The sequence below is a fragment of the Schistocerca gregaria genome, chromosome 3, assembly GCF_023897955.1.
Source record: "Schistocerca gregaria isolate iqSchGreg1 chromosome 3, iqSchGreg1.2, whole genome shotgun sequence".
Taxonomy (NCBI): domain Eukaryota; kingdom Metazoa; phylum Arthropoda; class Insecta; order Orthoptera; family Acrididae; genus Schistocerca; species Schistocerca gregaria.
In genome coordinates this window covers 539,432,710-539,445,371 of record NC_064922.1, presented here as the reverse complement: position 1 = coordinate 539,445,371, position 12,662 = coordinate 539,432,710, and the positions used below count along the sequence as shown (strand labels likewise).

The window sequence follows — 12,662 nt, the reverse complement described above, 5'->3', positions numbered from 1 at the left end:
ATTACCGAACTATCAGTTTAATAAGTCACAGCTGCAGAATACTAACGCCAATTCTTTAGAGATGAATGGAAAAACTGAATAAAGCTAACATCGGGAAATATCAATTTGGATTCCGTAGAAATGTTGGAACACGTGAGGCAATACTGACCGTACGATTTATTTTAGAAGAAAGATTAAGGAAAGGCAAACCTACATTTCTAGCATTTGTAGACTTAGAGAAAGCTTTTGACTATGTTGATTGGAATACTCTCTTTCAAATTCAGGAGGTCTCAGGGGTAAAATATAGGGAGCGAAAGGCTATTTACAATTTGTACAGAAACCAGATGGCAGTTATAAGAGTCTAGGGACATGAAAGGGAAGCAGTTGTTGATAAGGGAGTAAGACAGGGTTGTAGCCTCTCTCCGATGTTATTCAATCTGTATATTGAGGAAGCAGTAAAGGAAACAAAAGAAAAATTCGGAGTAGGTATTGTAATCCATGGAGATGAAATAAAAACTTTAAGGTTCGCCGATGACATTGTAATTCTGTCAGAGACAGTAATGGACTTGGAAGAGCAGTTGAACGGAATGGATAGTGTCTTGAAAGGAAGATATAAGATGAACATCAACAAAAGCAAAACGAGGATAATGGAATGTAGTCGAATTAAGCGGGTGATGCTGAGGGAATTAGATTAGGAAATGAGACACTTAAAGTAGTAAAGTAGTTTTGCTATTTGGGGAGCAAAATAACTGATGATGGTCGAAGTAGAGAGGATATAAAATGTCGATTGGCAATGGCAAGGAAAGCGTTTCTGAAGAAGAGACATTTGTTAACATCAAGTATTGACTTAAGTGTCGGGAAGTCGTTTCTGAAAGTATTTGTATGGAGTGTAACCGTGTATGGAAGTGAAACATGGACGATAAATAGTTTAGACAAGAAGAGAATAGAAGCCTTTGAAATGTGGTGCTACAGAAGTATGCTGAAGATTAGATGGGTAGATCACATAACTAATGAGGAAGAATTGAATAGGATTGGGGGGGGGGGGGTGAGACGTTTGTGGCACAACTTGACCAGAAGAAGGGATTGGTTGGTAGGACATGTTCTGAGGCATCATGGGATCATTAATTTAGTATTGGAGGGCAGCATGGAGGGTAAAAATCGTAGAGGGAGACCAAGAGATGAATACACTAATATGATTCAGAAGGATGTAGGCTGGAGTAGGTACTGGGAGATGAAGAAGCTCGCACAGGTTAGAGTAGCATGGAGAGCTGCATCAAACCAGTCTCAGGACTGAAGACCACAACAACAACAACTACATGAAAAATTATGATGCATAAAAAGGGCCTCAAGTTAAATGATTGAAATCAAAGTCAAAGATGATTGTGGTCATAAGCATACCTCTGGCACAATATTAAAATGTGCCGGTAGAGTACTTTCCCTCTAAAGGCAAAGGTCCCGAGTTCGAGTCTCGGACCGGCACACAGTTTTAATCTGACAGGAAGTTTCATATCAGCGCACACTCCGCAGAATGAAAGTCTCTTTCTGGAAATAAAACAGGTATTCACAACAGTCATATTTTAAATATCTAATATTAACATATCATTCTTCCATTTTGTGAACTGAAAGCGACATTCTTATACATGTGAACAATTACGTAACATTTTTATCAAAATCGACTGTATCTGTCTTATTCTCTTTTCCACGACGTGTTATGCAAGGAACTCGAGTTCGGCGGGACTGATGGTCGAGAACCTTAAAGGTAGAGATATATTGCAGTCCTTCAGATGAACCAGCACCATTGCTTCAAATTTGATGGTGATGTATTTTGCGCTTCATACCGGACACCGCCACCCCTTCTCCAAAGTTGACAGCCTTACAGTGTATACTGGTTCCATAGATTCATCAAACACTGTAACATCGAATCACTGCCTTTGTGTAACACAGCAAGTAACTGATGAGCGAAATATGTATTACAAACAGTGCATTACGTACTTACATCTTTTCCTATGACAGCGACTTCAGTGTTAACTCTCCAACGGTTCTGCGTTAACTGAAACCTTGTAGCGAGTTTTCTGGCCTTTATAGATTCCCCTTCTCCACCCCCCCCCCCCCCCGGACCCCCCAGTAGAGTTTCTTATCTCGTGTACAGAATCAGAGACTCTGCAATCACATTCGAGGAAACGCAAGTTTCCCACAAACAAGTCTGAGGAAACAGGTAGACCTAACCAAGCTGAGAGACATGTCATTTTCCGAGAAATACGAATAAGCGAGTTGAAACTTGCTATGGCTTATCGCACTCATCTTCTCTCTCGACTGCAATGCTCTACAGAAGCAGTGGAGATGTTCTACAAATAAAGAAATAATCGTGATGAACCGCATCTATATTTTTATTTGTATTGTCGAGAGAGAATTTCCCATTAACGTGGGCATAATGATTCACTACAGCAGCTTCTTTCCGAACAGCAATAGTAGGCATCCTTGCAGGAGATAATATCATACATGTCTGAAGGTATCTTGCATGCTGTCATCTGAAGCACACTGTGTTTGTCTCGCTCCATTCTCTTCGAGTAATACTCATGCTAATGCTTTTAATTCTTTCATGGAACCTCATAATCCAGCACATGCTGTGCGAGCCAAATCCATATTACGTGGACTTGTTCTGTATCTAATCTTTCACTCTTGTACTTTCATACATCACAAACTTTTAGGTGATAATAATGCTTCGCGGAGTTCTTCTTCAGTAGAAATTATTTCATTATCGTGGGAATTATTGTCCACTGTTCTCGAAGCTAACAACAATACTGATCACTCCACCAACCGGTTCTGATTGTTCCAGTGAGCCAAATCAATATGTGCTCGTGGTTCGGTGGAGACTCTTCCAATCGCGAACTTAAAGTGCGTTTTCGTTTGCATTGATATGTACATCATTACTCATTAGTGATCCATCAATTTTATTTAACGGAGGATTAACGATGTGAGTTTATTTATAGTCTCGTTTTCAATTAAATGGTTTTCATAGAGATAGCTTCACTTATCAGCATTGTTAGCCTTGAGAACTGTTCCATAATTTTGTAGATCCCGTCCTCCGTAACTCGGTTTAGAAGGTCTTGTTTTAAACAATAGGTTATATAATTCTCTCATTCGCGGCTGTCATACATTATGGATTATTCAATCATATCCTTGACTAGTTACTTCTGACAACTCAATCATCCACACTTTTGTTGTTGGTTGAAATCTGTTGCTGTATATAGTATCACGTATTCTATCTACTGGTTAAAGAATTATATTGCCAGTCTACCCCATGCTTCCAATGTTACTTTCTCTTTTTCCTCTACTGCATCACCGTCTGCACTATCATCTTCTTGCTATTGTTCTTCTTCTTCTTTCATAAATACTTTGTCTATGTATGTCTTATCCTCCTACTCCATCTGTGTAGCGGCTGGAAAACAGGTCTAAATACTTTTTCCAATACACAGTCAGCTTCAAACTGCCTATTTTGCAGCAGGGCCAGTTTCCTGAAAATGTTCCGTTGAGATTTCAACACCTGACTTTTGAGATTGATCTTCCGTTCAATCGAATTGACAAACGTGTTGACAACTGTAATGCTCAATCACAACTGAACCAACTACAAGCAAATGTCTCAGTATACATCACATCACAGGATCTCACATACAAATGTAGTTATGGAAATTAATATGATATCGCCTATTATTTAAATAGTCATCTTTGCTTATAACTGGAAACTCTTATGCACCCCTACTCCATGCTAATTCACAAAGTTCAAGTAATACGTTAAAAGTCTTATCTGTGTTAACATGATCGTTGAATACATGACTCAAATTACGTTAGACTATTCTGAAAAAAAAACATTAGCATTGTCTTTAATTAATTGTTTTGAAAATTTGCTATATGATTGACGTAGATATAAGCTGTCTGCTCCAGAATGGCATCTCACAGAAACACAGACTTTCATGTGATCTAATTTTTCACAAGCAATATCGTAAAAAATAAAAATCGAAAGCAGTAGCGCTTCATCAGGCGATATTAAATCTTCGTTACTTAAAAATGTGAAGTATCCAATATCATAAACAGTTCTCAAACTCTTGTGCTAGAAATTTATTCTTATATTACTGAAGTAATTTGAAATCTATGTACACATTCTTAAATCTAAGGCCATATTCATGAAGGAGAAGTTTAGTAATCATATTTTTTTCCTCAACTGTAAGAACGATATAATGCTTCTAATTTTATCTAGAAGTAAATCGCCATGTTTGTGATTCTGCGGTTGCAACCCACCCGCTCTCGTCAGTTATATGACTGGCGGGGAGGTCAAGTGCATGATTCACGTCTTGAAATACACCGAGGATTCTCCTAAAACTTGCACCGCAAATATTGCGGAACTGTTAAGTGCTGTTGATGAGTGGTTTTCGCAGAATGGCATGGTAGACAGGGGCTCGTATTGTTAGCCAATCAACAGATTTTAGTAATCATTAGAAAGTGTATTTTTGTGCCAATATACACTTTTTAAATTGAACAATGCCTACTGATATTAAAAAACGAAAAATAGGAAAAATGGAAATGTCAGTGATGTTTGTTGCAGTATTCTAGTTACAACTCGATTATGAGATATCGTATTTTGAAAAAAAATCCACACCGACACTTCTTTGTGCTATTTAACCTGCATAGTTGCTACTATGATGTTGTTATGGTGGCTTACAGTGTGCTTGAGTGTTCCTTGAGTGTATTGTCACTTGCTAGTCAGTGTGTAACAATCCAAGCAGAAGCTCGTGAGTGAACAATGGATTTACCAATGCAGAAAAAGCCGAAATGCTCTTGGCGAATTGCGAGTGGACCACTCTTCCGATGTGTTTTTTGTGAAAGGTTTTTTACCCAAAATGCCTCAGAGTTATGAGAGCGCGATTATTAACCAACAGACGGAAAATTAACCAGCTTGACAATTAATGTCTTACAAGAAGAACGATAATGTTGTATTCTTCTTTGAAAGTTTCGGTAATTTGCCACTTCCTCCTGAAATAGTAACGTATTTCAAAAATTATACAGTAAAGTATAGCTACAATATGTTTCGTTTGCCTAGAATCAAAAGCGTGGCCTTTTCTGTTTAAAGTTTCTGAACTCTGGAATAATTAGCAAGTCTCTTACCGCATACTGTCAGTTTCATAACAGACGTCATCGAACATAGTGTAGAATTGAGCCTGTCCGTTAAAAACTCTGTTGTAAAAGCTCTCTTTAACCCTGTGCTAAATTGATTTCATCATGCGCACGAAATTGCCTTACTCAACTTATTGCCTGCAATTCCATACCGAATATTACATCGAGGAACAATAACTTCAATTTTTATAACCATATAGGCTATGTGGAAATTCCGGACAAAACCTAGAACTCGGCGACGATTGTTCCATCCTGTTCAGTGTTCAAGTGAATATCAGTTACAGTGAAACCCTCAAACAAAGCGAACTGTTGAGTTCTCTATATGTTGATTTTAAGCTGGATGATAATATTGGCACATTCTTTGTTTTGGAGAGAGATATAATTGAGAAAGAAACCTTAATAATAACAGAATATCCAGTGAATATTCAGAACGTGGCGTTGACTGTAACATTTCTGGGGGTTCATTCCACAATTTTGCTATTGCGCATCAGTTACGTCATTTTCTGCCTGTTGTACTGCCTGAATGTAAGACTGTAGAATCACCAAATCGGCTCATTTGCGTGCCAGCGTGGTAAGGTAGGTTTCAAAGTTAAGTATGTTAATTAGAGATCAAGAAGTGAATCTTGCATATTTCGACTGAGGATAAATAATTGTTTCATCATACTTAACGTAACGAATATCGTATTCAGGTAATGTGTTGCGTCTGCAGAGATAAAAAGGGATACGAAGAGGACGACGAGGACGAAAAATAATAAGAAAGTGGAAAGTATCTTGACTCGCTACAATCGAAAGACACTGTCAGCACTAGGAAAGATAGTCCTACAAATATGACCACCATTCTCTGCGAGCTCTCAATCGACATTGTGTTGGTCGATGTTGAAGATATAGAAGAAGAAGAAGAAGAAGTTAATGATGATGATGATAATGAGTCATATACTGAGTGCGAGAGAAAAAACTGTCGTAGACGACTACATTACTGGCTTCGAATATCGTAAGTACAAAGCATTTGGGCAACTAGTTTTTGCTGATAAGGATTCCATATCGACTGTGATACAAAATGAAAACACTTACCTACAGCCATGTGAGAGTCGTCTGTAAAATGAACAAAGACTTGTCTATGAAAAAGGAGCGTAGAGAATTACTGACATTGCCTTAAATAAAAATTGGGCACTTCCCTTGTTTTTGGAAATACAGCATCGTTCGTTTAACCAAATTACTGATCGTGAACGCTGTCCGGTAAATGCTACGATGATGAAAGGAAATGCGTCTTTTATGCTAAGTAAAGCAATCCCTGGTGTTTTATAATGGATTCAGGCTTAATAAACAGTCAACAATCGGTATATAACGTCTTGTGGATTGCGATTTAACATCGCCAGACACTGTGCTGAAATGTTGTAGCAGATGCTCTTTTGTTCGATTGTGAGAAATTGCGTCATACACCTTGCACACAGCTTCTTCATAGCCAATTCTCCAGCACTCGATCAGGTGAGACGCCTAAAATCTCAACAGTCTCAGGTTTTTTTTTTATTTATTCTGCGGAATTGTTTTGCCATATCATGCATTTTGTCAGTGGTTTGCTTTGTGGTGACCTCAATTAGACGACCGTAATGAACTTCGCCTTCAGTGCTTGTCCGTCCACGTTTAAATTAATTAATCTGAAAGTAAATAGTCTTCAATTATAGTGCAGAGTCCTCATTAACTTCATCCATTCATCCTTCAAATCAAAAGGTTTAGTAACAGAATGAAACTCTGTTGTCTCCAATTTTAGTTGCAGTCTACCAATTTAGGCGGCTGTCAACAATGAACAGTACACAGCACAGTCTTGAAATTCTTTATACGATCCTTCGGATAATCAAGCTTACGAACAATGAAAGTACAACGAAGATGTTCCATTCTTTCAAGGAAATCTACCAGACTTATGTTTCTCACGAGGTACCGGCGATCCGGACGCCAGTGAAATCGGATGATACTTAGATATAGAATTAGGGGATAATGAGCCGCAATCATGAGGTGACCACTGCTTGCGACGGCGACCACCAACTTGGGAAACTTCATGTTCATTTGTAAAAGCGTGTTAAACTGCCAAAGCAACATCAAATGATGTAGCAATTTTAAGTACTTCACCAAGACTGGGTTCAGATTGGCTTCTAAGGGAGAAAGTTCACAATCACATCTCGAATCAACGATTCTGCAAACGAAACTTTAGTATTCTGACACATGAAATTGCACTTGAGTGTGAGGCCCAGCAGGTCGGCAGCCCAAGCCGCGTACAACTATCCACGTTGTTATGACACTGATTTAACTGGAGCATACACGCAACACAAGGCGCCTGCTGACGTAGTAGTCGTGAGCTCACAGATCACTGAAAGACAATTCGCTAGGGTCCAAGAGTGGTTTCAATTTCTGCATCACTTTGTTTAAACGACTGCTAGAAGACAAAAGCAAACGCTCCGCTGCCTACCAGAAATGCCATACTTAGAACAGTACTGTGCAAAATAGCAGGTAGACTTCCCACCTCGTTAAAGGCAGGACATGGCTGTGAGGACAAAACCATGGCCACCGACTGGCGTTGTTGCTGCTGAGGAACGAGCCCCAGTACGGCACTTGAACAGCACACTGTTGCTGTTTCTGTTTCAATGGCAGCCGTTGATGCCAAAGTTTCATAAACTTGGGGTCCATATCACATGAACCAGAGGCGAACACTTCACCATAAAAAAGTTGGACTAAGAACTCGTCGCCACTGAAGAATCCCCGTTGGAGACGAATACGCAATCCGTGGGCCAAGCCAAGATCGTCATGAATGGAACACAGGAAGAATGCCAATAACGATATCCAGAAAATCCTAGTCCACAGAAGTGCCGCCATACGTAAAGAAACCAGAATTGAAAAGTATTACAGCGTGCTATGCTAGACTGCGCCGCGACGGCTTGCTTGACGAAGCGAGGTGGCGCAATGGCTGAGCGCACTGGAGTCGCAGTCAGGAGGACGATGGTTCAGATCCGCGTCCTGCCATCCATATTTAGATATTCTCTGACTTCCCTAAATCGGTCCAAGCAAATGCCGGGATGGTTCCTTTGAAAAAACATGGACAATTTCCTTCCCCATGCATTGGAGGTCAGGGTGGAAGTCTGTTGTGTTTTCTCACGAAAGCTGGTTCCACCTGGGTGCCGGTGATGGCCGTGTGTTGGTTAGAAGGAGGCAATCGGGGGCCTGCAAATAACCTGTCTGAGTGCTGGACACATTGGACTTATATCTGGAGTTATGATATGGGGTGTGATTTTGAATTACAGCAGCAGCAGCGCTTTTTGCGTTTCTCTCTCGTACTCTGACTGCAAATTTGTACTTCAGTTTGGTCATTCGACCTGTTGAACTGCCATTCATGAACAGCATACCAGGAGGTGTTTTGCAAAAGGATAACGCACGGCCACGTACCACTATTGTAACCCAACATGTTCTTCAGAGTGTCAACGTATTATCTTGGCTCGCTCTATCAAGATCTGTCTCCTGTCGTGCACATACGGGGCATCATCGGACGACAACTCCAACGTCATCCACAAACAGCATTAACCGTCCCTGTACTGACCGACCAAGGGGAACATTCATGGAAATCCATCCCACAAACTGACATCTGGCACCTGCCCAACACGACACATGCACATTCTGGCAGTTACACCTGTTATTAATGTACCAACATGTCACATCTGCAATGGTTTATCTCGCACTTATATTAACCTGTGATCTTGCAATGTTAATCATTTAAATATGTTACCTAGACAAATGTATTCCGAATACTTTTTGGTGTTGAGATCTTTTACAAACAGTGTATATCAGCAATACATAGCGAATCCAGATTCATTTAATTCTTCCCGTTGTGTAGGAGATCAGCTTTCTGTGAGATGGGTAACATAACGAACATATTGTTAATTTTCATTCCTGTAACTCATGTCAATTTAATATGTTGAAAATGGAAAATATCTGGGTATTGCTCGTAGGAAACGGATGGTGGTGCAGACGACGATCGGCGTGCCAGCAGGATCAGCACACGAGACAGCACCATCTCAACTTCGCAGTCCATCTCTATGCGTCAGTCAGAAGGTTTGTCACCAACTGACTCTTCCGTTTCGTTCCGTTCCAATCGCTCTGTATAAATAAAGCATTAGTCAAAAATCAGTATAGGTCTTTTTACAAAGATCAGTATAATTTGTGCTGGATGTGACAGTTATATCTATGTTTATATCACTTCCATATATCTTGAAAATGTTTAGTGTACGCAGTAAAGACGCAGCCTTAAACTCTGGGTTTATTGTTTCTTAGTATAAAACACTTGTGACAAACATTTCGATATTTTCTCCCGTAAAAGGAACTTGTAGTTAAATTTAGGTTTCACATGTTAGTGAGTGTCCATGTTAGTAATGCAAATTTTTTCGCAGTCACTTATTAACTTTATACGTATTTTTGTTAATTTTGTGTTGTAGGCAATGACAAATTAAGAACCATATAACGCTTCGCTCACCTTTCCCTTACACTGCCAGAAAAAGTAAGTAGTACACCTAGAACGACGACTTCGATTTTGATCCGATAACGGCATATGCCACCCGAGGAATAGTAGATGTACTGATAATGGTTTGTCTGACCTTTAATAGGCGATGGTGAGAGCCAGAAGGCTTAGTGTGGTGCAAACGTCTGAAGGAAGCAGGCAGTCATGCCACGAAGAGGCACAAGTGCTTCCGACAGTCAACTGAGCGAGTTTGAAAGTGGTCAAATTGTGACTTCCTGAGTGGCAGGATGGTCTTTTCGGAGAATAGCCACACAGGCTGGACGTCCTGTGTCAGCTGTGCAACGATGCTGGTATCAATGGCCACGTGGACATTCTCATACCTGTAGACGAGATTCTGGACGTACACAAAGCAAAGACACCCGCCGGGATCGTCCTATTTTAAGGCAGTGGCAGATCGTACAGCTACCACAGTACAGATAAGATGGCTTGTGAGCCAAGACGTGTCAACACGAACTGTTGCGAACCGGTTGTTACGAGTATTGGCAAGGGGAATTCGGGCCCGCAGACTAGAGCCCAACTTCCTCTCATACCACAGCGTCGACATGCGTGGCTCTACTGGTGCCGTCAGAGGATCTCTTGGAAAATGGAATGGCGCGCCGTGGTCTTCACCGATGAAAGCAGCTTCTCTGTGCACGAAATGATGGTCGTTTGTGCGTATTCATCGAAGACATCCACATCTTATGGTCTCTCGTCCACCGTTGGTTTTTCTGGAGGAAACACTAACCAGCTCTCTGTACATGCAGAATGTTGTTAGACACGTTCTTCTGCCGTTATTGCAACAGGAAGGTGATGTATTGTTTCATCAGAATAGCGATCGCCCACACACTGTCTGGGAAACTCAGCGTTCTGCGCAAGACGTGCAGCAACTTCCTTGGCCAGCAGGACCTCCAGACGAGCACGTATGGGATATGATGAGGACTGACTCGTGCACCGCAACCAACAGCTCTTACACCACTATTGGACAGTTCGAGCAGCGTGGCACTAAGCATACCAGGACAGCATTCGCCATCTGTGCTATCGAGTGGATGCCAGATTCAGCACCTGCGTTGCCGCCCGTGGAGGCTACACCACATACTAATATGGGCGTTTCAGTATGTGTCGATACCTGGTACCGCAGAACTGCCACTAATCATTTCATTTGGAAACGTTTAAAGTGGTCCACTATTTTTTTTCTGGCGGTGTATATTATCAGGTGCGAGAGTTAATAGCAGTACAAAATAGTTCAGGTATATTAACGATGACAAGGAAAGCATTTCTGAAGAAGAGAAGTTTGATAACATCGAGTATAGATTTAAGTGTCAGGCAGTCGTTTCTGTAAGTATTTGTATGGAGTGTAGCCATGTATGCAAGTGAAACATGGACGATAAATATTTTGGACAAAAATAGAATAGAATTTTTCGAAATGTGGTGCTACAGAAGAATGCTGAAGATTAGATGGGTAGATCACATAACTAATCAGGTAGTGTTGAATAGGATTGGGGAGGAGAGACGTTTGTGGCACAGCTTGACGAGAAGAAGGGATCGGTTGGTAGGACATGTTCTGAGGCATCAAGGGATCACCAGTTTAGTATTGGAGGGCAGTGTGGAGGGTAAATTTCGTAGCGGGAGACCAAGAGACGAATACACTAAGCAGATTCAGAAGGATGTAGGTTGCAGTGGATACTGGGAGATGAAGAAGCTTGCACAGGATAGAGTAGCATGGAGAGCTGCATCAAACCAGTCTCAGGACTGAAGACCACAACAACAGCAACATATTAATGATATTTACATACTTTTTACATTAAAGTTTTCAATAATTTTTGAGTGACTAAATCACATTTACTTAATTTATTACAAAATTGATTTTTATAGAACTTGCTTACAAGTCGTTCCCTGAATTTATACAAATAATGATGTAAATAAATTGTTTTTAAAGACCTATATCTATTAGATTCGGCAGAAACGTAACAAGAAACGACAGTAGTTAATCTACATATTGAATGTTTTAAGTATTTATATTTACTCTGAAGGAAATTATAGAGCCGCATACTGATGATATCTCTATGCCTATAAAGAGAACTCTTTTTCTGTTTGTTATTACGATTTTTTATTTGTGTGCGTGTAATAAAATGGAACACCTGTAGCCATATATGCTGTTTATTATACAGCTGCCAGTTTCGTTGATTCAGTACACCATCGTCAGGCCTTAACTGAAGCTGAGGGGGTGAACTCCCATCGTTGACAAGATCCCATCAGTAGCCGGCATCTATGAACCGGTTTCTATAGAGTTCTGTAATCGAAAGGACTGTTGCAGGTGTTCATTTTATTACACTAGTGAATGACCGAAGTTCCTCAAACCTTCAGTTAGAAGGATGGACATATAAATTCTTATTTGTATGTCCGGAACTTGCAATTTCTTTCTACGACACTCACTATTGTCATGAAATTGATTTTTTAACTCTTTTATGTTGGATACGCAGGGAAATTTTCAATAATTGGGATAAACAATTTGAAGTAGCACCTATGAGGTTAAGGAACAAATAAGAGCTAATGAACCTAACGTGGAGAAATGCGATTTCTGTGCTACAAGGCAGCACGGTCATAACGTGAAGGAGCGTGTACAGTACATCCCACTGGTCAACATACTGCCCTGTGACTTACAGTGGATTTTCAATGGGATCTCTAGGTGTCTACAACTTTCCGCACGGCTCATTGACGGGGCCGTTGGTGAGTGCCTTTTAGATCGATCGTCCTTCCGTGGCAATATGTGATGAGGACTACACGCACCTCCAAAACGACACAAGACCTCTTCTTCTGAAAGAAGCGTCTTTGGAGGTATGAAATACCATGCAACTTCTACTTGCAGTGTCCCAGCCCAAATTTGCTTTATGGCAGGGTGATACTTCGACATTATCTGCAAGGAGGAGCAATTGAACGAACTGAGCGTCCCTGTTGTAGTGTCCGTTGGTGCCTGGAG

The 12,662-nt window shown here is 40.6% G+C and overlaps 1 protein-coding gene across 1 annotated transcript in view; it reads left to right on the top strand.

Moving 5' to 3' along the window:
• The window catches only part of LOC126354531 (uncharacterized), a 126,801-nt gene that overhangs the window by 19,773 nt on the left and 94,366 nt on the right, over positions 1–12,662 (top strand). The window contains exon 2 of the mRNA XM_050004260.1: positions 9,141–9,243. Coding sequence (XP_049860217.1) covers positions 9,141–9,243 — 103 coding nt within the window. The remainder of the gene's footprint in view (positions 1–9,140; positions 9,244–12,662) is intronic.